The sequence below is a fragment of the Filicampus tigris genome, chromosome 6, assembly GCF_054856515.1.
Source record: "Filicampus tigris isolate MCC_2025a chromosome 6, RoL_Ftig_1.0, whole genome shotgun sequence".
Lineage (NCBI taxonomy): Eukaryota > Metazoa > Chordata > Actinopteri > Syngnathiformes > Syngnathidae > Filicampus > Filicampus tigris.
Genome location: NC_141222.1, coordinates 24999964 through 25026225, shown reverse-complemented (window position 1 = coordinate 25026225; position 26262 = coordinate 24999964). Strand labels below are relative to the sequence as shown.

Below are 26262 nucleotides of genomic sequence, written 5' to 3'. Positions count from 1 at the left end.
ATGGGCGTGTCAAAACTAAACCGGAGCACACACAAGCGAACGTGGCGCATGTTGACATCGCTATTGTACCTGTAAAGACAGGTGCGTTATGTTTACTTTCTGCTTTACAAGTTTTGACCGCAGCTGCGGAATGTTTGAGTTTTGTGTCGTTCACTGAAACTATCAGACGCAAGACTGTACTGAAATTTGGATTGCACAATGAACCGAAGCAACCAAAAGGAATTGCTTGGGAGCTTTGATCACGTCAATTTGGATGATGGAATTGTGTTGGGATAGAACAGCAATGTTAGCGTTTTGAGCGTTACCTTGAACATTCTTAAAGCGGAAGTCAACGCAAACATTTTTTTTTTTTCAAGAATATGTTTTATGCAAGCCCACTAGTTGAAAAATGTTGATAAATGTTGCGTTTGTGGAATAAGTGTTAATCCACTCGTTTTTAGCCATCTCCGGGGGCGGCCATTTTGTCTTCTGTCGACTGAAAATGACATCACATCTGCTCACAACGACCAATCACGGCTCACATTCAGAGAACAGGTCAGCTGTGATTGGTCGTTGTGAGCAGTTGTGATGTCATTTTCAGTCGACAGAAGACAAAATGGCCGCCCCCAGACATGGCTAAAAACAAGTGCATTTTGCTACTTAACTTATATTCCACAAACGCAAAATTAATCCGAATGCTGTGTTTCAACTAGTGGGCCTGCTGGGAACATAAAAAAAATAAATTAAAAAAATATGCTTGGGTTGACTTCCGCTTTAACAATGCCAGTTGTATTCTTTTGCTGGCAGACTCGTGCGACGCATACTAACAAAAAGACTTGCCTCGACACGCTTTTCTTTTTTTTTTTTTTTTTTTTTTGCCTCTGCGTTCAACCACGAGGAATTCCTGGAAACAAGTATACATTTGTACGTTAAATGCTGTGCGTCACGCAGTTATATTCCAATATGTTCAATCATCATATGAAGTGGGTAGTGTTTAGTGACTCGGCGTGTTTAGACAGGAGCAACGCAAACACCGCCTGTGAGAGTATTTTACACACAAACACAAAGGAAACTGGTTTGGGATGTGTTGAAATGGTATTGAATATATTTCAGTATGGTTTGGCAAAAATAGAGTAATCACTTAAAACAAAAGAGGTGCATGGGCTAAAATACGTTTACAGTGTAACTCCAACTGATTGTTGCAACCAGTGCACAAACACACATGCATGCATTGCTTGAAGCTGCAGGTCTGGTGGAAGGGATACAGTGTAACCAATACAGTAAAGGTTCATACTCAAGAGGTCATTTAAAGACAAAATCAACCCCAAAAACTTTTTTTTTTTTTTTTTCAAGAATATGTTTCCAACAGGCCCACTAGTTGAAACGCGGCATTCTGGTTAATATTGCGTTTGTGGAATAAGAGTTAATCCACCTTTTGTCATTCCTGTCGACTGAAGATGACATCACAGTTGCTCTGGTAAGGACCAATCAAAGCTCACCTGTTTTCTGAAGCTGAGCCACGATTGGTCGTTACCTGAGCCCTGAGTCGACATTTTCAGTTGACAGAAATGACAAAATGGCCGCCCCATGAGATGGCTAAATCCACCTGTTTTTAGCCATCTCAGGGGGCGGCCATTTTGTCATTTCAGGCGACTGAAAATGACATCACAACTGCTCAGGGCTTGGGTAACAACCAATCACGGCTCAGTTTCAGAAAACAGGTCAGCCGTGATTGGTTGTTACCTGAGCAACTGTGGTGTCATTTTCAGTCGATGTTATTCCACAAACACAAAATCGATCAGAATGCCTTGTTTCAACTTGTGTGGGCTTGCATAGAACACATTCTTGAAAAAAAATATGTTTGGGTTGACTTCCACTTTAAAGTTTATTAAAAAAAAAAAAAGTCTGACTGGAAGACACAACTAACAGACTTTGGTTCTTCTTGTAACACAAATGAAATATGAAATGCAATGAGCCACCATCATTTCGCTCGCTTGCGTCGTTCTGGACTTTTCAATGTTTTCCAGGTGAAATTCATTTCTTCAGTCGTGCACATGCTTACTTTCACGTTCTTTGGGAACAAATCGCCGGCACGTTGTAGCTTGTCACAGACACGGGTACAAGTGCTAATGTGAGGACCATTTGGGGCAGTGCCGTCTTTGGGACGGACCGGTCTAGTCACACGCTTCTTTTATCACACAAGAGGGTTTGGAAACAATTCTCCCGTCTCTGCCCTGCCTCCTCTTTTCATTTGGCAGGCCTGGAGCTGAAACAAAGGACGTAACACGGAGAGAATCAAGTCCCCCCCTGTCCGTTGACCACCTTTTCCACTACACACACAGGTGGTCCAAAGTCCAAAGTCCTCTCCGTCTGGCCTGCTTGCGTGGCCATCGTGGTGCCCGCTGCGACTTGGGGTGCGTCGAATTCCCCGTCGGCCAGGGGCAGTCCGCGGCCGTCGCGGGTCGTTCGTATGCCGAGACTGGCGAGCAGGTTCTGGAGACGCGTGGCCGTGCTGGCCAGCTGCTGCTTCTCCAGCTCCAGGGAAGAAGCCTGCTCCTTTAGTTTGTTCTCCGACTGCACCAGCGCCGCCACTCGACTCTCCAGGCTGCACACCCGAGCGTACGACACCTGGGCGGGAAAGAGTGCGGGGGGGGGGGGGGGGGGGGAGTATAAATAAATCCACTAAATATGTTATAACGCTGGGCAGCATGTCTAGCCAAAGACTCTGGGTTCAAATGTCCCCAAAATGGACACTCTGGAGAAATTGCGCATAATGTGGCCACAAAATGTCACTTGTTTCCGGGCACTGAGCTTTTTTTTTTTTTTTTTTTTTTTTTTTTAAGTAAGTTCTACGTCTACAATGTAAGAAATGTGCAAATATATTGCCAAATAGCACAGGATTATTTTAGTTTTAAATAAAACATTAGCATACCTGTCAATTTATACGTTTTCCCCGTTTTTTTTTTTTTTAAATCATTTTAAATTGTGTACGCCGTATAACAATTTTTGGTACAGAAAAAAAAAAAAAAAATTAAAAACGAATTTTTTGTTAGACCGATCTCGTCTTCTAATCCGGAGCGTCCGTTAGCGATAGCGACTGTAAACTTCGGTTGACTTTCACGAGCATAGCGTTCGCCCCCCCTCCCGGGCGATAAATACTGTGTAACATTATACATAGATACTTTGTAAGATTATATACAGAAATGTACGGGGCAAATTAGAACTTTTGTAAGATTCAGCACAGCCCGGAGTTGACAGGTATGCATTAGCGTGACTTTGTTTTTTTTTTTTTTTCCTTTTCCCCCGGCGTGATGTAGTTTGTGTGACGCACACACCCAACAGACGTGTCACTCTCCCCCGCTGCGGACGGCAGCGAGCGAGGCAGAGACCGAGCGGTAAGTTTGTTCTCATAGCTCGTCTGAAGCGAGTGGCAAGCTAAAATGATACTCCTTAACTAAGTCCGCCTTGCCTGATACAAAGAAGGCAGCCTCCTCGCAAAACGGCGTCGTCAAAGAGTTGAGACAGCGGAGAAGCGCGACGGACAGGTTAGCAATGTTGACACGTCCGAACGACGTGACTCCAAATAGAAGTTTTAACGACTGTAAATTATTTAGTGACAAGCAAGCTTTGTTCCCCCACTGGTTGCATTTAACGAGGTCATAAATCACTTGCGTCATTTGTAAAGGAGAGAAGTCACGCACGGATCCAACATACGGAGCTGACTGGGAAATCATTTTAGCCTGCACAAGCCTTAATATAACTTTGGAGATGACATCATTTACCTTTAAATCAAATGTGTCAAACAGAGAAATCAATGATTCTATGGTAATGCTTATATGGACCATTCAACCAAATCTGCATTCCCAGGCAAGAACATGAAAGCACATTTTTATCAAGCGTCCCGTACATTGATATGTATTGTTTAAAGTTACCATTCAATTAGTGCAAATGTCATGGCTAAAACCCAGTAAGAGTTTGAGTACAAAAAAAAAACCTACACGATAAAACCATTTCTGAGATGAACCAAGGCACATTGAGTTGTTCAATATGTGTACCATCAAATTTTGTGCTAAAAAAAAAAAAAAAGAGAAAAATATCAAACTGTGTTTATTTTAAGTATTACAAAAAGAAAGTGGCACTGATTTCGTGGAACGGTCAGTAAAATATATAACAACATATAACACACACACGGTGATGTATGTATATTTCTATATTAATTTGAGAAAAATCGGATGCGCACTCTTTTTCGGAATGCATTGCCGAGGTATCGGATCGGGACGCGAATCGGTATCGGATCGGCAGATCACCAAAAGACTCGGACCTGAGAAAAAAAAAAAAGTGATCGGGGCAAGCCTAGTTCTATTGGTGAGTGCATTGTATGGACCTGTAGCTCCTCGAGGAGATCAAGGTTCTGCTGTCTCAGGCTCTGATTGGTCCTCTCCAGCTGCGCAGCGCGCTGATGTTGGTTGAGGGTCGGGGGCGTGTCCAGGAGTTCATCCTGCAAGACGTGGTACTCCACCTCATACGCCTGGAGCTGTTTGGACACATCCATCTCACAAACCTACAATCAGGTGCAAAAAAAATGGACAACCTCAACATGATGGAGAGGTCGAGTGGATTGCTAATGTTAGCCGCTAGTGAGTGGTGCAATTATTCGTAGGCTTGTACCGTCATTAAAAATGTCTTTTAAACTCACTTTCTATAAGGCGTACGAGGAAATGTGATCAGGCTGCCTGTCGTCAACATGATGTGACCGGATGGTAGCGGAGGGAAATTACCTGCAAGCTACCGCCTGACTCACTTGCCACTACTTGCTATTTCATTCAAATTATAAAGTCAAGGCAGACTTCCGGAGCTACCTGATAACACGTTGGACTCATACAAAAGGTACAAATTAGCACCACGCTAAGCATTCGTCAAAATAATGACACAAGGAGCAAAAATCGTGGCCAAAGGGGTGGATGATGAGTCATTCCACTTTTTTAGAGCGCCGCGCTGATGATTTTCAGATTTTTTTTCCCCGAGTTCCCTTCACCACTAATGCCAACGCGGGAGACGAAATGATCCCCCGCCCACCGGCGGCTCGCATCCTCACAAGACGCAAAAGGGCAGCTTTTCGCGTCATGATGTAATGTTGTGAAATGCTGTGAAATGACACCTGTGAATTCAAACACAAGACTGCGGAAGCATTTCTTTCCGGAAATTTAACGTAAAAAAAAAAAAAAAAAAAAATACATACACATTTACGTGACCTAATGGATGGCCACTTAAGCTCATTCATTCCAAACAAGTACATGAGAGCACAATTAAGAGGTTTCTACGCCGTACTGATTTTCTATTGCCATAAGATGAAAACAAACCACACTGCAACGGCGCGCAGTGGGATCGATTCATTTGACTGATGTTCACACCGACTAATAGAGCATACGTTCAATCTTGCTTATGACAAAGTTAATATTAGGCTCCAAACGCGGCATTCTTGCGAACAACGCATGTTGTTGTCACGGCAACCGGCAGCCTAAATCAGTGCTGCCAAACGGTTAATTTTTTAAAAACTAATTAATCGCAAAATTTTCCATAATTGATCGCGATTAATCGAATTTTTCAACTACATTTTTTTTTTTTTTTTTTTTTACAAATCTTGAAACCGATATTTACTTGAGTAAAATCTTGGAAATAAAGTGGGAAAAAAAATAAAAGTATATTTCCATTCAAAGAATGCTCTAATAGCTTTTTTTGATCCTTGAATAGGATTCTTTTCTTGTAAAAGTCCGTCGCCTTTACAAGAGTGAATCTCCTCCAAGTTTGGCTGTAAAGTGCGCAAGCTGTGTCACAGGAAATAAAGAAAACCGAGTTCATTTCTTTTAGTACGTTCTGAAATTTAAATGAATCGCCATAGTTAACGCTTTAACTTTGAAATCCCTAATAAATAAATAAATAAAAAAACACACACACACATAAATAAATATAAAAGTTTCCCATGAGAACCTGCTCGTCAGTATCAACACATCTGGCCAAGATATTCGCTTTTGGCCCTAGAGTGACTTCCTGGCTGCGGGCGTTAAAAGCCAGCACCGCCACGCCCCGACAGGCGGTAAAGTAAGGTGTGCTTATTCACCTGAGGCGAGAAATTAAAAAGATGGGGGTTGGCTATTCCCAAATTTATGACCTCCTCCAAGTTTGACCTCCAAATCAGACAACTGCGGGTTATGCAAAAAGCAGCCTGCCCACGGATGAGTGGAAGTGGCTTCGAGGCGGCAGCAAGTTCAAACAAGCCTGTTGAGAGCAGCAAAGAGATGCAGCGCTTTCAAAGTGGGCTGTCATCGCGGCCATTTTTTTTTTTTCTTCCCCCCCCACACACACATACACACTACTCATACTTCATGGAAAGGAGGCACCCGTCTCCACGGTAACCAAGAAATTAAGAGGACAAGCTCGCGGCGGCGTCCTCGTTCCCGAGCCGGAATATTTGAGGCTTGTCGCGGGGCTGCTGCGGACGCGCCGCTGTTGGCGCGGTTGGTCCTCGGCGGCTAAATAATGGCGCCGAAAGGGTTATCGCGATTGCTTTCGCCGCTCTCACCTGATTGATGGTTTTCTCCATCTGCACCAGGCCCAGGTTGGGCAGCGTGGTCTTGATGAAGTCCACGATGGACTCCAGGCTGTCGTGCTGCAAGATGAGAGGCTTGTGGCTCCCCAGGAGACTCAGGGACACCTTGAAGATGACCTCGGGCCCCTGCAGGAACAACATGTCTGACAAAAGCAAAGAAAACGGAAAAGTGTCAAAAGGCCACCGACTTGACTTGACTTTTTTTTTTTTTTTTTTTTCCCCCACCGGTGCATTTCATTGGCCTCGATGAGGAAAACTTATGATATGGTTAGCCAGAGTTAGGTGTGTGAAACGCATGCTTTGAACGTATGAGGGCGCGGTGAGGGTTACATGAGAACATACAACCATTTAAAAGAAAGGGGAGTGGCGGTATCAAGCCCAATATACGAAAGCGCCCAGTCACGCTGCGATGAGCCCGAGGAGACAGCGCAGTCTCGTTCGGTAACCGAGCACCGTGTCAGAAATCAGGCGTGAAAAAAGGTAACAAGGGAAAGTACAGGCATGACACAAGGGTGCGGTCGTGCTGTTTACATACGGGAAAAAAAAGATGACGTATGAGGAAAAGACGGCGTTGCAAATAATCGACAGTGGAACTATTTCACAGGTTTTTTTTTTGACTTGGCACGGGACGCAACGGAACGGGGAAGGTCGAATTCAGTGCCTCGCATTAATCTCAAATCAATGTAAGAATCGGGAAAGGTCTTTTTTTTTTTCGGGGGGAGATTCCCCAAAGTAATCGATGGAATAATCGATTCCTAAAGATTACCGTAGCAGTTTGCATTCACACCTGTGGACAATCGAGAAAAAAAAAAAATGAAAACTTCACACAAAAGGACATGGTACTATTCAAACCTCGGACATATTGACTGCACGCCAACGAGAAAAGAAACGATCTTGGACAATCTTACCGAAGACTCTGGCCACGAAGCCGAGGGGGAAGTGTGAGGCGAAGGCGGTGAGGAACCACGGCGTGGCGTACAGGCTGGGCCCGATCTCCTGTTGCTCCAGATGGCTGTAGAGATCCCGGTGATAGTCGTGGAGCAGACGTGACAGTTGGTACATCTGAATCTTGCGAAGAAGCACACATAAAACACTGGTTTTACACCTTGCCCTCGCTTTGCCGAGCGCTTTTCTTTCAGCCGACTTTCGCGGACGCTTGGAAGACAAATCCCAAATTCTGTTATACACTCACCGGCCACAAAAGTTACACCTTCCAAGGTACAGTAACATTTGTTTGACTTGCGGTTCCATTAGGGGTGTAACGGTACGCTAAATCACATTTCGGTCCGGTAGATTTTCAGTACCACAAAAATGATGATTTTTTTTTTTTTTAAATATGTTTATTTTGAAAAGATGAAGTAAACTGCATTTTTTTTTTTAGAAAAAAATAAAAAAAAGCGAACCATTTGGGTGATATTCTAAGAAATGACACCAGAATGAAAAATACACTCACGATAAAGATCTCTTCATTTTGTAAATTATTAAGACACTGAATTTTTTAAACACTCAGCAGCAAAAGCCTATGACACACCTTAAATATTCAAGTTGAAGACAAGTTGTCATTACAGTACATATATACACTTTTTGTGATGAAAAAAATACATAACAGTTACAATTATAGCTAACTATTTTAAAACTCTTTTTATAATGAAAAAAAACCCCAGTAATTTAAAAAAGTCTTTAGTAGATAGACCGAAATGCGTTTTTCAGGGCCGATACCGATTATTAGTAGTCCAGGAGGCCGATAACCAATAGTTGGAGCCGATATTCATTTTCAGTTAAAATGATTATTTCAAGAATTTTTAGACAATATACAGAACATCTCTGATATAAAATTCTAACAAAAAGTTCAAGGAGGGGTTGTCAGCATGTCTTGAGAAGGATAAATGAAAATTTAAACAATGGCTCCATGTAGTTTTCTACAGTCAATGAAAATTTCAAAATGACAGAAATGTTAAACTTTCACATATCTTTGCTTTCATTTCCACAGTTTTAAATTGATTATCGGCCAGCAGAGTTTTAAGAAAAGGGCCGATGCCGATATTCGTCAAAAAGCCAAATATCGGCGCCGATTTTAGGCATTGAAATCTTTGAATGTTCAACAGCATATTGTAACGAATTGGGTTACCTGTGTTGTGGTCGGATTTGCGTTTTGCAGAGTTGTCATGTTTCCGAGGTTCGCGAACGCACCGTACGGCCAGCGAGAGGAGCGTCGGAGAACCGAGCCGTTTTAAGTGCGTTATTTTCGACGCGCTACCTGCAACATAGCCGCCGATCTCATGTAGCAATGTCGGCACGCAACTTTGGGACTTATCCACATACCTTTCCCCATCGGCGATTTTTAACAGGAGAGCCAGAATGTTCCCAAACAGGAGACCGCAGTGACCTTCGGGGACCTTCGAGCTGGCTTGTTTGCGTGTGCCATAATAATGCCATTTATCCACGCATTTGTGATTTATCGCGGCTTCTGGCGTACCGGCTCCTCTTTTGTGCTGCCAACAGCAACAGTCCATAGCGTTCGTGCGTAAGCTCGCGCCAATCATAAAGACTGATCAGAAACGGTACGCAAGTGGACCATACCAAAACGTATTAATACACCCACGTATACCGTTGCACCCCTCGTTTCCATACCGGGAGTATTTTTCAGGTGCGTAAAAAAAACAAAAAAAAACAATACCGCATTATTCAAAGTAGGTGATAGTTTCAAATATTTCTTTTTTTCCTGATGTTGTTAAATAAGGCAACCGCATTCTTCGAACTGCCTCTAATTAATAACAACTCGAAGAACATTAACACTGCGTGTTACTAAAGTCGCTCTGGTGTGAGCAAAGCCAAGCAGACATGTTCATTTCCAAGCAACAAGTTGCTGCGTGGCTTCGTTGAAGCAAAATTGTTCATAATTGACTAACATAATCCCGGTAATCTTTCGCGACTGAATGGGATCAAAACACTCCCCCCCCCGCGCAATTTCACCACCGAGACCGCTTGAGGAGTGTTGGTAAATACTTGTGAACCGTGACCCGCAGTCATATATTTTGCACAATTTAATCATGACAAACGCAATCCCTTAATTGTCGAAAAATAAAGGCGGGATGGCCGGGGCCACGTACCTGCAGGATGATCATATCGGGCCTGTACTGTTTGCGGAGGCCGACGTCATACATGAGAAATTTGAGCATGTTGAAGGCGTCTTCTTCCCCCATGTGTAACAGCAAAACTCCGGCGATGAAGGACAAGCCCTGGCAGTATCCCACCTAGAGCAACCAATGACACAAAACGTGACATTTCACGCGGACTTTCGGGGACGAGTTCAAGGGAACGTGCGGGGGATCCAAATCGATACCTCGGGGTCCAGCAGCGAGTAGGCCTTGAGGATATTATACAGAGACAGTTGCCCCGCCCCCAGCTGGGCTTGGAAGTAGGGATGAGTGGGAAAAGTGCGACCTGACGGAGGAGACAAAAGTCAGGCGACGCTTTTGCTGCAAGACGTCGTGACCTTTTGTTACGGGGGCTCCATGGGCGAAATCCAAACACGGTTTCACCCTGACCCCGAATTAGAGAGCAAAAAAGCCTTTTGGAGCGTGGCTTTGCGCATACCCTCCTTGGAAAGGCTTGACGTGAAACAGTTGACATGACATGTCTCCTTTCGGCAAAAACGACAACATAATGAGTGGCGAGGACCGCTCAAAGTCATCCCGAGGTGGATGTGTTGATAATTGGCAGGTGTGTGCCGTTTGCGGCGGAGGACTTCTCCGCTTACAGTGACGGACGGCAAAACTTCGACAGAGACAATGGCAACCGTGTGAGCGCGTGTATGCGTGGAATGTGCTGCGGGCCTTTTTTTGTCTTCTTTTTTTTTTGTGGGTGGTTGTGATTATGCCTCAACTCCCTCCCCTGCCTGAGGGAAAAGTCTATGTGTGTGTGTGTATTGTGCATCTCAGGGGCATGTGTTGCACTTATCAGTCGTAAACTGCACATATGCATGTGTATATATGTGTATATATGTGTATATATATATATGTGTATATGTGTATATATATACATACATATACACACACAATCACACACATATATACACACACAATATACAGCATACATATATATATACGTATATGTATATAAACATATATATGTACATATATACACATACACACATATATGTACATATACATATATACATACACACATATATATACATACATATATACCACATATACATGTATATATGTACATATATATGTACATATATATACACATATATATACACATTATATACACTGTTCCGTACGTAACACTATACTTATTGACTATAAAATGTATTTTTCTTAATATTTTTGGGGTGTCTGGAACAGATTTATTGGCCAATTATTTCTCACGGGAAATATTGCTTTGCTTTCCGTCTGATCCGTTTTTTTGTCAGACTACCTTGAAGCGACAAACAGCGCAAAGCGAGGTTCCATGCGCATTGTGCCGTACTGTGTTACCTAGATCGATGAGGATGGCGTGCTGTTGCGAGGTCAGCTGTTTGAGGAGCTCTTTGTATGGCCTGCCATTGGTCGGTGGCCGAGAGGGGACCGTCTGCTTGAGCAGGTACTGTTCAGAGAGGAACTTCCAAATCTCTCCCCGATGCTGCCTCGGCACCCCTGTGGGCAGTAGAACAAGAGTTGGACAGGGTGGATTGAAAACTGCTTGGTGCAGCTCGTGTAAAAAGCTTCCTAAAAAAAATAAAAAAATACCCGATGTCTGATGTCAGTTTGTTTGCTTGAGTTGGAGTTTTGAGATAAAAAAAAAAAAAATATATATATATATATATATATATATATATATATATATATTGAAAGTTCATTACTAGTGATGTGCCATTCAAGAACGGTTCAGTTTCAAAGTGGAACGATTTGAGTCGGTGGGATTACGATTCAAGCCGATATGGCACAGCTCAGTTTGAGACGGTATGACGCAATGACTTTTTTGCCGTCACTTCATTTACATGTGAATAAACCGTCAATAGTGTTAATGTTCAATTTCCATATAAAAGACGATGCGATACGTATCTGAATATATTTCAAAGCGGAACGATTCAATTTGATGCGCTCGCATTTTCAATAAAAAAAAAAGATTTTCCCGTTCAAACCAGTTTATGTTGTGTTTCCCCCGTGAGAATGTCCTTCATAAACATTCCATCTTCAGACATAAGAATATCCAGACTTTTACTTTCGATTCATTCTCTTACATTACTTTGCAAACCAATTGCTCAAATAATAGCAGCAGCAAAAAAAAAAATACCACGTCGGCCATGATTTTGCCTCAAACCTATACAATGAAAAATTACAATTTGTTGAATTGTGCGGAACAAACGGGATCCAGTTAGGTTTTAATTCAAGTAGTAGCAGACAAAAGACTCCCTTTTCTTGGCACAAAACATGGCTGCTAGACAAAGAAAAGAGGGGGGAAAAAAACAAAACAAAACAAGTAATTCAAAGTGGAAAAAAGAATTGGGATCAACTCAGATTCCTTTGCAGCGCTGGGGGAAAGGGCCAAAGCTGATAAGGAAAGAGGCAGCAGTGCACAGTTCCCGACAGGAGCATTATACACGAAGCTTTAGTCAATATTTGCACATAGTGGCAAGGCCGGCACTGATATACAAAGGCAAACACACCTTGTGCGACTGACAAATGTATGGTTTCATGGTCAAATTTGACCTTTGCCCTTCCAGGAGTCCCCAGCATCTTCTCCCAGACCAACGTGACCTCCTTGAGACAAGGGGTGATTTCCTCGTAGTCCAGCTTGAGACGCTTGTTCTGCAAGTCACTCTCTGAAGCTGCAAACATCAACGCAAAAAACAAAACAAAAAAAACGCACGTCAGTCATGTGACTCGGCAGCAACCAACCGATTGATGGAGTGGTTACGTTCCGGCCAATGACATTTTATTCACAGTAAAGTTATTTTGAAAAGGAACACAGGATTTGATTAACCATGAGGTCATGTTTAGTACATTAACTCATTCACTGCCAGGCATTTTCAGACTCTCTTTTACCCTAACCTTGGAAAAAAATGTGGAAAAAAAAAAAAAAAATAGAAATACATTCCTGGGATTGAATAGCTGGACTGTGAAAAGACAAATTCATCAATGGCAGCGAATGAGTTAATTAAGACGGTTGAGTTTCCCGGGCAAGTTACCTTTGCAGCTACTGACTGAACATTCACGCAAGTAAAAAAAAAAAAAAAAAAGAAAGAAAGCAACCAAAAGATACATGGACAACTTGTAAGTTTCCGTTAACAGCCCTGATCAAAGAAGGTGAGGGCACACCCACAGGGCCTAATCTGTTCCTGTTTTCGACAACACCCTTCCTCTCGCTGCCTCCCCGATCTCTGAACGCACGCAGCCCCATTCTTCTCTGGTCGTGGTCGCGTTGGAACGCGACTCGCCCAAACGCTATTTTGTCTTGTCCGTCAACTGCTTCCCCACTCTCCTTTTCTCCGTCCCGCGGTCCTCACTACGCGACCAGCTGCAACTTGGCGGATGCGCTAAGAGCGCCATGACATCATCACTGCAGGACAGAAGAGGCGTGAAAGAGGCCGCAGCCCGATCCAAACGGCGTTCGTAACCACCCCCCCCCCCAGGGAAAAAGCGGGGATTATTAGGTGTTATTAAGCAAGCAAAGTGATTACAAACCAGAATTGGCCCAAAAAAAAAAAAATAAGTGATGTGATGTCATTGTGATAACGCGCCAGCCGTAACAAGCTTAATTGTGATCGGCAATGTTGAAGTGAGACGTTGTCGAATTATAATCATTACATATTTTGTGGCAATTTTTCCGGATGACGGAAGAAAAATATCCACCGCCACCGAATATCGTCAGTATTTCAGTATGCAGTGTAACACGTGTGACTTATTTGTTGGTGTGTCAAAGATGTTGCTTTGGATGAATAAAGATTGGTTAACACTAGAGATAGACCGATATGCTTTTTTCAGGGCCGATACCGATACCGATTGTTAGTAGTCAAGGAGGGCGATAACCGATATTTGGAGCCGATATTCATTTTCACCGAAAAGGAAAATATCGGCATCAAAATCTGAAGAAAAATGGACTCTTAACTTTGTTGTAACGTCGTTAAGCATGTTTATTGAACAATGTTTCAAGTTTGCATAATGGTGATTTTTCTTTTTAAATCATTATTACACGAAATTTTCGACAGTATAAATCTCTGCTATAAAATTCTAACAAAAAGTTCAGGGAGCGCCCAGGACTGTTAGCATGTCTTAAAAAGGATAAAGGAAAACTTAAACAATAGCTCCATGTAGTTTTCTACAATACATGAAAATTTCAAAATGACAGAAATGTTAAACTTTCACATATATTTGTTTTGATTTCCACAGTTTTAAATTGATTTATTATCGGCCAGCAGACTTTTAAAAAAGGGCCAATGCCGATATTCGTCAAAAAGCCAAATATCGGTGCCGATAATCGGCCCAATCGATAATCGGTCCATCCCTAGTTAACACTGCTCTAGGCCAGGGGCCTCAAACTCATTTTTGTCGCGGGCCACATCGTAGTTACGGTTGCCGTCAGAGCGCCGAATCCATATAAATGTATGATCATCTTTTATTATCACATACGCACAGCAAATTGGTCGATAACTGGTTTTGAAATCAGAAGCCGGTAAATTGTTTGTTCAACAGTTTTTGGGCGGGGGGGATTGGTTTAAAAAAATAAATAAATAAAATCTTTCAATAACTCGTATAACAGTGTTGTTAAATTTGAAGTCAATGAGAAAGAATTCATGAAGTGGACACATGATTTGCCTTCGCAGGCCACATAACAGGATGTCGCGGGGCCGGATCTGGTCCCCGGGCCTTGTGTTTGACACCTGTGCTCCAGGCAATCGAAAGACGCGTGTTTGGACATACACATGGTGAGAATGAAAAACTTTTGGTCTTATCGGCGGACTGGAGTCACGTCCATGAGGAAACGCTCACCGGCTGTGGCCCAGCTTACGGTCAAGCCCGGCACTACCCTATCGGCGCTTATAGCGGAGCTGTCTTTCTCTGGAAAACTCCTCCCTTGATAACACGCGAAACCGCACTGTTGACACTACGTCCAGGACACATGCACGCACGCACACACGCACAGACAGTGTACAGTAAGTCACTGCTTTTCCACCAAATTCCTGACTCACAACTTCTTTCACATCGGGCAATTTTTTTGCTTCAATTCATGTGTCCGCAGCTCAAAATAATAATAACCCTCCCACACTTTTTTTAATTGCCTCCATTTCCCAATTGGTAGCATTTGAATAAGTGCGGAATGAATTTGGAACATAATCGAACCTCAGTTCTGTGTTTTGCTTATTTTAATGCGGTTAACAATTTACACCTGCGTGACAACTAGGTATGTTATAAAAAAAAAAAATGCCCCGTATAAAATTGTGTCACGCTTTACTCGTGGTTTTACGATGGGAGGCAGATTTCAGTTGTGACAGTTGGATGCACTATTCCTGGGGATCTCTTCGCAAAAGACGATTTGATGATTCTCGATATACGATTCAAGGGTGGAACGATTTCGAAATGTAACGATTCGATTCAGTGGGGGCACGATTCGATTCAAGAGGGTACGGTTTATTAATACACAACATGTAAAAGCTCTCCAAATCACCAGCAACGTCAAACCAATATACGACAAAACCGATTTTCCGACTCGAATCGGTATTTGTTACACCTCTGATTATCATTTTTCCCTATTACTTCCTTTGAGGTGAAATGCCAACGAATCAAAAGCCAACCAGCTTCCCGAAACGCTTTTCAACTTTAGATTCCCGACTGTACTCGAGTGGCTCTGACGCTCAGTGTCTGTCCTTGGAACTAAATATTATTCCACCGATTAATATGCGGTGGCAAAAACGGTTAGACGTTCCATGCGGGCACACAACTGCCACCGGGACATTTTCCCAACCTGGCAGAGGGAAGAAAACGAAACACGTTATGTTTGGCGTGCGCGTGACAGAGATCGGAAAATGCTAAACAAGGCAGAGGTCAAAGATTAGGTTTGATTTTCTTACATCACTCTTGGCCCGCATACAACCAGCACGTTGTTGAGTAGGCAATAAGGCAGTCAGGGGTGTGGCACATAGCTGTGTGTTGATCCAAGCCAACTAGGTCAAGAAACGGGTGGGGCATTGAGCACACCCTGGGATGTACCAAGCACCGAACGAGTTGCGGGAAAAAAACCCAAAAAAAAACGCAAATGCATCTATAAGGCTAGAATGTGTTCATCTGTGGCGAGTTTCAATGGTTAAGGAAAGAAAGAAAAAAAAAAAAAAAAACAGGTGTGCACTTCACCACCAATCATGCATGTGCAAGCATATCTCAAATGCAGACTATCACACGTAGGATTAGACTTACATTGCATTATTATTATTAACTTGGGCTGTCAAAGTTAAAGCATTGACTATGGGAGCTTAATTTAAATTTTATAATGCACCAAAATAAAAATGAACTCAGTTAACTCATTTTTATTTATTTCCTGTTGCGGGACTTAAAGACGGACTTTTACGTAGTTTTACTTGAAAAAGTTGCTCTACGACTCATTGGAGTAATCCAAAATATTTTGCACACTTTGCAAAGGCAAATTCAAATACCATATTAGTCGTATATATTTTTGGTCGTTGAACTGTTGTATTTTACAGGAAAAGAATTGTATTCAAGGATCATAGAAAGCTATTAGAACAGTCTTTGAATCTAAATATACTTTTATTTTTCCACATGAATTCCAACATTTCACTCAAGTAAATACCGGTTCCATGCTTCGTAAAAAATTGTAGCTGAAAAATGCGATTAATCGCGATTAATTGTGGCAAATTTTGTGATTAATTAGTTACAATTTGACAGCGCTATTATTATCACAACATAACGTTTTTCAACCCTAGAAAACTAACGTCGGGTGATTTCCACCCAAACAATATTTTTTATGTGATGTCTTCTATTGTGAAATTAAAGGGGACAACTTCCAATTTGGTATACAGTATTGTACTTTTCCATCAATTGATGAAAACTGTCTTTTATCTGGAATATTATATCGGGTTAAATGTGCCCGACGTTAGTGATGGCGCTACTAATCTCACCGTTCATTTTCTAGGGTTAAACTTGTGTGCGCGGATGCGGCACTTGTTGGGAAAGCGTTTTGTCTGCGTGAACTCGAGTCTGTGGTCACAAGGGTGCAAGCAAACGCAGCCCCTTCCACCCTTCATCCGCTCAACTCACCCTGCAGTTTCTGGTTCTCTCGTTCCATCCTTTGCAGGAGGATTTGCTGCAGTATGGCTGTCCTCCACAGTTCCCTCAGCTCCTCTTTGCTCCGTCTGCTTCGCTCTTCGGGCGGCGCCCTCATGGGCAGGTCCGCGCTTCCTGCGCCGGCAACTTGGCCCACGCACGGCCGACCCCCATCTAGACCGTCCCCGCGCTCTGGAAAGACACAGCATTTTATGGCATGGGACTAGATCAGAAAACATTTCAACAAATGTAGGATGTTTGCTGAGGCAATGGCCAGGGAAAAAAAGGGAGTCAAAAAGTGTTCATTGCAAATACATTTTCCACATGGAATACACTCTATGTGGGGTGAAGGAGAATGTGTAGTATTCACAAAAAAAAAAACAAAAAAAAAAACTTTATGACAGTTCAAATCTAACATACAGTACGAGTCTGGCAGCCCTCTTCTCTCAACCCGTCGGGACACTCAAGCAAAATAAAAAAAAAATAAAGCTAAACATAGATGTATATTTTGACACAAATGGACCCAACACTAAGAATAAAAAAAAAAAAAAATGTTGTGAGACTCCACCCTAAAGTACAGGGTGGATCCCAAACCTCAAAATACTCTGTGTTGTCTGGAAGAAGGACATCCAGTGACAACAAGACGCATGGCACGTCACCTGCATACTCAACATCAACAATACACCATAACAATGCTGTTCTTTGTGCCGCAGGGTGACGTTGACGTCTACCTTCTGCCTGTGTCAGGGAGGCTTTCAAAGACGTACTTGAAACAAACTAAGCAAACAGAAGGCTCTTAACACACACGCACGCACGTCTTCGAGACATGCATTTGTCAAAGACCGCTACACCACTTCAAGCAGTCTTCAGCGATGTGTGACACTCAAAACGACTCCCTTCACATACATTGACCAATCGATTATTACCATTTGCATAAAAAAGCGTGAGGTACAATCAAATAGCATCAGAAATAGTCCGAAGGAAAAGAAGCAGCTATGAATGTACGTGTGCCAACTAGTGGTGAATGGGGATGTAACGATTCACTAAGGCCCCGATCCGATTCGATTTTCAGTTGCCGATTTTCGATTCGATTTGTCAAAAATCACTACCACGCTTGTCTCTTTGCGCTAAGTGTGGTTCTGCAGCCATCCGCAAACGCAATACGCAATGTTTGGCGCAAGCGCATTTGATCTACACATTCGAAATGTGCGATGCATCTGGAATGGAAAAAAAAAAAAAAAAAAAAAAGTTTCAAGACAGCACAAACCGATTAATCGATTTCGATTGATCGATTTCGATTAATCGGATTAAAATCGATTTTCGATTAATTGTTACAGGTATGAACCTGCACGGAACAGTGAGAAAAAAAAATGTTGAACTATCCGTGGGTGATGGAAGTGAATTAGAAAACCCCTGAAGTTGGTGATCTGGGGTTGCCATGCAATGCCAACAAGCGCTATTGTCTCCATAAACCAGAGTGACGTCAACACGCTTTCGAATCTGGAATTATGAATTGCTGCGTTGATCCTAAAACTAATAGCAAAAAAAAAAAAAAAAAAAAAAAAGGGGGTAAAACCCTGAATACACACTCCCAGCTTAGACCTTTTATCTTTCCTTTACGCACACCATGCAAAGTGGGTCAACAAGGCTGGCGCTTTTCTTTGGCGCTGTCTATGTGGACCGTCAACACGACCTTGAGACTCCGACGCCCTCCCTAACACAAATACTGTACAGTGACACACCCATGAGCTCATGTACTGTATGTATCCGCACACATAAATAAATACACGCCCAGTCCTAGCAGTTGATACAAAGTCCATCACATTGAAGGTTTCGCCACCTTCAATCACGGAGCAAGTTAATGCAAGTCACTACCACCATAGATTAAAAAACAAACAAAAAAAAAAAAAAAAACAACTCTGACATGTTTTGAAATTCAACAGGTGTAGTTTTCAGGACCAATCAAATGACAACTATTTCTTTTTAAATGTGTTGAGGCAATGTCATGTATTTTTTACTGCGTAGTAGGGGTGGGAATCTATGGGTACCTCGCGATTCGATTCCGAGGCTCGCGATTCGATTCACGATTCCATTCCGATTGTGATGCATCACTAGATCGGCTTACGTTTTATAGTCCATGTAAAACATTGGTACCTTTTTTAAAACAAAAACAAAAAAACTCAAGGAAGAGCAAGGATTTATATTTCACACTGACTTGGCGCCGCTCATATGAGGTTTTGCTTGTTCCGCCATCTTGTCACGTATTAGCTTAGCCTAGCACAGACGTTTGACGTACAATCACATGAAATGGCTTGCGCATGCTTTTAGTTTTTTTATTTAAACTTGAACTATCGATTATTAATTCCTACGAATCGATTCAGAATCTTTTTAATATGTCGAACGATGCATCGACAAAACGATTATGGTTCCCAACTTGCTGACAGTTTTGGCTGTCGACCTACCAGAAAAAGAAGACGCGCAATAGCGCTATTGCGGGCAAAAATGTGTAGCCTACATTCTTTATTAAAAAAAAAAAAATTACACGTCTTATATAGACAAACAATACGATTGACTACTTTTACTTTCTTTGTGAGACAGATAATGAGAGCGTTTGATGTCTGTGGAACTTATCTCCTACAAGATTCACGTTTTCAAACCAATGAGGCTGTGCGACATACCAAACAAGCTCATCCATCAAGGATTCAGTGTCACAAAGCTACACAGGCGCAGGAACACGCAGCGAAATTATCACCACGCAGGATCTGAAGACGGGCAGGCACAAGCATGATTCGCACTCCTGAACAAGAGTGACGGTTTGTTGAGGTTAGAAGGGTTGAAGTATCAGCAAAGTTTAAAACCTGGAGGAATGGTTCTTGATGAATTCATCACGGTTTTTATTGATTAACCAATTGCACCACAGCAGGAAATAATAATGCCCTGCATTTAATGATAATCATGCAGATGATCTATCCTGTCTGTGACATTCATAAAACCAAGACATCTCACAAGTAGGAGACCAAATGACTTGCATCCTCTCCCCTCGTCTTACCGCACGTCAATATCATTTCAGAGGAAAGAGTGACACGACATGGAAGGACTCTATTACTGCATTGCTTGAAGGATTATGTTTTGCAGTGTGCTTTCAAGTGATTCAAACAATGTAATTGCGATATTCGCGTCTACTGTGTCTTTTATCATGATTAAGCCCACGTTTCTCTTGGACTGAATAAAGTATTGTTGTTTTTTTTTAATCAATCAATATACTTTTTTTTTTTTTTTTTACGTGTTCATTCTTCCACAATAATTACGGGCGTTAACGCATTCTTATAAGGCCTGGTTTCATGAGAAAACGTTTTTTTGTTTTTTTTTAAATCTAAAAAGAATTCTTCACTTTTATCACAATACTTCCATTATTTTACATTAAAACATGCTCGCCGATGGAAGATGAATCAACTTGCAAATGTCGCAGTTGAAGGCCGAACTTCACTTCATTCATCATTCATTCGCTCCGGATTCTTACCGTTGACGTCTGTGTTTTTTTGAGGCGTTGCGACGCGCAGGAAGATCTGCTGCCTCCAGGAGTGTCGGTGACTGCGCATTGGGCTTTCCCCAACTTCACATTCTGCACTTAATGCATAGAGGGATGCCACATCTCTTAAAAAAAAAAAAATAAAAGAAAATAAAAAATAAATAAACAATGATCTGCTGCGAAAACACACACACACACACAGCACACAATATAGAGCGGCCTACGGAGCATGGATCTTCACACAGACATTGGTATGATTATTTGATATCCATGTGTACCTGCTCTTTGTTTCAGGGAAGTCATTTTCTTCCACAGGGGCCAGGAATTGAAATTTCAAAAAATTTGGAACAGACGACGAGGAGTGGAGTCGAGCACGCAGTCCGCCCAGAGGACTGATGATGATGACGGTGTGAGCGGAAGCGGATGGAAAGAGAGACACAGGTCCCGTTCACACAGAGACACGTTGCAATAAGCATGTCATAGTCGCTGGCGGCCGACAAACCTCATATATCCAAATAAAATAAAATTAAATTAAATTTAAAAAAAAATATATATATATATAAAAAAAAAAAAAAAAAAAAAAAAAAAAATCTATTCATGCAATTCTCTGTGTGAACCAGGCCTCACATAAATATACGGAAAACAAGTAATGAAGAAGCCATGGAAAAGGTTGCTTACAAATCCGAACAGAGAAATGACACACTGTGTGCAACAGCGCCAGCAAAACCAGCGCAAGGATTCTCACCGTCTTTTACTGAGCCTTGCCCCGGTTGAAGGGGAGGAAGGAGGGAGCAGAGGAGAGGAGGACGAGGAGCAGTAAGGAACGGGAGGAAGGGCGGTGTCGGGCGGAGCACTTCTGAGAAGCAGCGCAAACGTGGAGGGTAAAATATGGGCATTATTCTATGTATTGTTTTTTTTCTCTCTCTTTGTATTTGTTTACAGAGATACAAGACATTGTTTGTGTCATATAAATGATGCTCAATAAAAAAAAGAAAAAAAAAAAGGATTGGGAAGAAAAGTTTAGTAAATGCATTTTGAATGATTGGTTCGAGGTGACCTAGGTTTGCCTTTTTTACCTGCTAGAAAGATGTTGATAAATTGTGAAAAAAATAACAGAAGACTGCGCATTTCAAACACTGAAAAATAACCCGCATCATCACGTTTCAATGTCCTTGTGTCAATGTGAAAGAGGATATGAAAAGCCTTGTGTCCGCATTGTCACCTGAGGGACACTAAAAGCAGCGGTGGCGCTACAATACCCGAGACTTCGGAAAGTGTCGAATGATTAGAGATAGACCGATATGCTTTTTTTCAGCGCCGATACCGATTATTAGTAGTCAAGGCAGGCGATAACCGATATTTGGAGCCGATATTATTTTTTCGGGAAAAAAATAAACTAAAAAAATTGGCATCAAAATCTAAAAAAAATTAAAATAAAATAAGAGAAGAAAACATAGCATATTTTTATTGAACAATTTTTCAGATTTGCTTAATGTAGTTTTTTTTGTACTATTGTTACTATAATATTTTGACAATAAACATCTTTATCAAATTCTAACAAAAAGTTCAGGGAGCACCCAGTGTCGTAAGCATGTCTTAAAAAGTGAAATGAAAACACTTAAAAAAAATAGCTCCATATAGTTTTCGACAGTAAACAAAATTCTCCAAAATGTCCAAATGACAGAAAATTCAACTTTCACATCTCTTTGTTTTTATTTCAACGCTGTTTTAAATTGATTTATTATCGGCCATCAGATTTTTTTAAAAAGGCCGATGCCGATATTCGTCAAAACGCACAATATCGGCATCGGCCGATAATCGGTCTATCCCTACTAACGATCTTTCAACTAAACACACGCCTCACAGGAGTGAGTGAGTGAGTGAGTGACGCCTGCACACAATTATTTCGTATCCAGCAAATGCCCAGTTGATGCAAAGCTAAGCTAGCACAGCTCTTTTCAATGTCGGATCCTTGCGGATGACACATTTGTACTTGATTTAGGGACCCCAATTCCTCATGCCACCAAGAGGTGAAAACGATCATTGTGTGTTTCTTACTTGCTCTGGTGCGGCGTGTCAGTGCTGACAGAGTAGTGTCGTAAGAGCTTGGGTTTTGAACCAGCCGCAGGGTCCTGCTGTGGCGTATGAGTTAAAGTGCGTGCCGGTGAATCGTCCGCTGGGGACGGGGTAGGGGGGTGGCTGAAGGTGCTGGCCCGTCCGCGGAAGCGCCGCGGCCGACCGTCTGCCGGTGGGGAGGAGGAAGATGGGGAAGCAAAGGGATCAAGCTGCTTCAGGTCTCCTGTTGAGTTGTGGCACCTGAGGAGGTCAAAAAAAAAAAAAACATTGTTTGCTAAATAAAGCACTCAGTGGAATTCAACAAGGTTCTGGTTATCACATGACTCTTTTGGGGTTCATACATAAGCCATAAAGTAACACTTGTTGGGTGGTGGCACTGCCAGAACCTGCATTGGCCCCCCTCATATTCATGACAAAAAAACAAATAAATAACAATAACCAAAAATAAAAAAAAAACTGTGTGGTCAAGTCAAAAATCCGGTTTGTGTACAAACTCGGAATAACCCATTTACATGCGTGAGCATGTTATTGAGAGTTATTCCAGTTAACATGGCAATCGCGATCGGTTGGAATATCCCGATCTAAACGGCGGCGCACGGACATCGGCGTAACGTAAATAGACGTCGTTTCCACTCTCCATATAAGACATTATATTCAAGTCCTTTCACCGCACTAATAAAGTAGTCAGGTTCCTCTTCACTCCCAAAGTGTGATTCTGTGCTGTGTCGGAGTTTCGCCATGTTTGTTTATCATACATACAAGTTACATACAAGTATTTCCCGTACTCAAAAGACGACCAAGATTCCTGAAAAGTGCGTGCAGTTGCTTATGAGATGTATGAGGTCATATTTAGCATATTAACACATTCACTTCCAGACGTTTTCAGACCCTCTTTTACCAGAACGTTTGAAAAAAAAAAAAAAAAATCTGAAAAATATATATAAATAAATTCCTGGGATTGACTGGCAGGACTGTGAAAAGACAAGTCAATTCGTCGATGGCAGTGAATGAGTTAAAAAAAAAAAAAAAAAACGGAAGACGGCATTTTGGGGCTTTTAAAAACCTTAATATGAGCATATTGTGGTTTTTGCGAGTGTTGACATGATCTTTAAAAACCCAGATTACTGCTAATATTCAGGTTTTGAAAGTGTCATCGACAGCACCGTCAATATTACGGGACAGCATCGTTGCGGTCTGTGCGACCGGGAGCTATAAAAACAGCCGGCTTCCAAATGCCGGCCGGGAACGAGAGCAAGTTGGCCAATTTGATGAGAGGATCGACTTGTTTACAGCTGCTGAGCTGTCACCCAAAGGTAGCACTTAACCAACAAATCCACAGGTCACCATTTCCACCAGCAATGTTCAAGCTATTTTATTTTATTTTTTTCCCCCCCGACAGACGGACGAGAAGGAGGAGCCTACCCTCTTCTTCCCTCGAAGCAACATGAGACGCGCGACGTTTTATGTTCCGTCTGGACTTTATTCGGATGCGTTCACCTGAGCGGGCCGGTGGGGTGCAATTGGGAGGCGTTAGATCGGGTGTCATCTGAGTGGGCCTGGGACCGGCTATCGACAGTAGAAATGGAGGATGCACTATGGCTCCTTTCATTGTTGCCCCTCGGAGCAACCGCCTTGCTGCTTCCCTGCCAAGAACATATAAGCAGAGCCACACTTTGAACGCCGCCCTGTATCGTGTAAAGACACAACGCTACTTTAAAACAACCCTGGTCTAGTTAAAAGAGTATCCTCCCACCTTCCATATGCCCTCTAAGGATTCCGTTAGAGAGCGTTTCGCTCGACTCTTAAACTGCTCAAGACGCTGACGACTGCTACTTTGTTGTTGCACCTCGACTGGAGCGGCCGGCACCTCCTCCTCATTCTAGAAGCAGCAGTACGTGCCAGAGTCACTCAATCAACCAACTAACCAAATATGACTTCTAGAACTTTGACACAATCGAATGATAATTAAAAAAAATAAATAAATAATACAAAAATGACCTGTTTGGTGTCCTTTGGTAGAGTGTGATGATGAATCCTCTGTCTCTCCTCATACAAATTCCTCAAAGACGCCATTGTGAGCTCATTTTCTTCCTGTTCACTCTTTGGACGAGACCTCTACAAGACAGAAGGCAAGGTTATAAATATTCACGTGTTCAAGCCTTCTTATTGTCCATATTTTTTTCTTGGGCGATTGCAGTAACTTGAATTTTTTTTACTAAATTAAAACACGTCCTACAATGGCCAAAGCCAATTTTGAATAGTTGAAAATATGTCACATTGCTGCTTTGATCAATTGAATGCTATTCAGGACTACCCAAAATATGCACCGCAGTATTGCAGTACAGCAAAACCACCACCAGATGTCAGCCAAAGTTTATTCATACACTGAAATTCCAGGTGGCTATCTATCACAAAGTACTGCGGTGCCCGAGTTTCATCCATTTTGTGACCATGCTACCAACTAAAATGATTCATATCTCAAACCAACTTGACTTTTGACTTTGCAGCCAGGTCTAAATTACCGTAGTACTCTCAAAGACTGCAGCTTGGTCCTGGTTGTCCAGATTAGCAAGGTGTCTCTGAAGCTCTAGTTTGGTTTTAGACGCATTTAGACCTAAAGACAGATCCAGAATAAAGACGACGTCAGTTGTTTGCGCCTAATCGGAAACTGAACCACAAATCAGGTATAATGTGATATTTACAGTGTGAAATATACGGTAACTTGTTTTTTTCTTACCTTCTACTCTCTCACACAGCTTGTGGAGCTGCAACATGGGACAAGTGTCACACTGTTGGCTTTGGCTCTTTGCATTCTGCTGCACAGCTGCTACAGCGAAGGCCTGCTTCAAGGTCAGCATGATCTCGTCCACCTACAAGGGCAAAACGAGCTTCTTTTCAAGACGGGCAATGCTGTGATGACACAGTATGCCACCTTCGAAAAGGCATACTTACGTGCAGGGATGGTAAATGAATCTACTCAGCTGTATTAAAAGTGTTCCTTTTGCCAAAATAACGCTCAAATCATAATTTCCATTGTCAGAGAGGTATTTTAATATTATATATACCGTATTTTCCGGACTATAAGTCACATTTTTTTTTTCAGTTTGGCCGGGGGTGCGACGTATACTTACTATATACTTAGACTTATGTGTGAAATTATTAACACATTATTACCTGTATATCATTTCACATATTATTTGAACCCGCATAAAGAACATAAAGATAAATCATAAAAGCTATTAAAATGCATGAATAAGTTCAAATCTAATATTGTGTTAAATAAGTAATTACAATAGTATGATAAAAAGACAATTTGACTGTCTATCAATCCATCTATACAAAATAGTGTACTGTTCCTTTAAAAGGCGCCGTGCCTGGCACTTCACGGTCTTGCATCATCAGCCAGCCACACACACACACGCATGGAGCGGAGGAGACGAACAAAGAGATAATTACGACCGAATACAAAAATACTTTTGGAGACTTGGAAACATTCTACATGGTCGGCGATAAATAAAAGACTTACTTAATCGATCTACGACCGTTTTTGGTGAGTTTAAAGTTATCTTACCGTAACTTTCTTGTAATGCTACATGTGCGGATGTTAGCTAAACGTTACCATCGTAGCTCGGAGGAAATGATGTGTACTAAGCGCACAATTTTATTAATTAGATTTTATATGGACACATTTATTTGCGTTACACGACAGAGGCAACTTGGATTCCGAGGGGGGGGGGGGGTCTGTGTGTGAGGGGGACGACTTATACTCCAGTGCGACTTGTATGTGTTTTTTTCTTCTGTATTAT

At 42.0% G+C, this 26262-nt stretch overlaps 1 protein-coding gene and 1 long non-coding RNA gene across 7 annotated transcripts in view; one reads left to right on the top strand and one right to left on the bottom strand.

Moving 5' to 3' along the window:
* Positions 1-1062: 1062 nt before the first annotated feature.
* The window catches only part of tbc1d1 (TBC1 (tre-2/USP6, BUB2, cdc16) domain family, member 1), a 39570-nt gene continuing 14370 nt past the window's right edge, over positions 1063-26262 (bottom strand). For 4 of the 6 annotated variants that reach the window (XM_086033347.1, XM_086033352.1, XM_086033350.1 and 1 more), the window contains 18 exons: positions 25194-25326; positions 24979-25070; positions 24455-24571; positions 24210-24335; positions 23954-24099; positions 22439-22696; positions 21126-21236; positions 20659-20772; positions 20372-20505; positions 16846-17043; positions 12243-12404; positions 11071-11229; positions 9930-10030; positions 9697-9840; positions 7495-7654; positions 6560-6729; positions 4364-4540; positions 1063-2607 (listed from right to left, as the gene is read on the bottom strand). In XM_086033347.1, the coding sequence (XP_085889473.1) occupies positions 2275-2607; positions 4364-4540; positions 6560-6729; positions 7495-7654; positions 9697-9840; positions 9930-10030; positions 11071-11229; positions 12243-12404; positions 16846-17043; positions 20372-20505; positions 20659-20772; positions 21126-21236; positions 22439-22696; positions 23954-24099; positions 24210-24335; positions 24455-24571; positions 24979-25070; positions 25194-25326 (2835 nt within the window). In that variant the 3' untranslated portion in view covers positions 1063-2274. The remainder of the gene's footprint in view (positions 2608-4363; positions 4541-6559; positions 6730-7494; positions 7655-9696; positions 9841-9929; positions 10031-11070; positions 11230-12242; positions 12405-16845; positions 17044-20371; positions 20506-20658; positions 20773-21125; positions 21237-22438; positions 22697-23953; positions 24100-24209; positions 24336-24454; positions 24572-24978; positions 25071-25193; positions 25327-26262) is intronic. The other 2 variants (XM_086033348.1, XM_086033351.1) reach the window with 2 other exon arrangements.
* Positions 3325-6767, top strand: LOC147146393 (uncharacterized). Its single transcript, XR_015087118.1, has 4 exons — positions 3325-3374; positions 4424-4550; positions 4686-4866; positions 6590-6767. It is a non-coding gene; the product is annotated as an uncharacterized LOC147146393 (long non-coding RNA).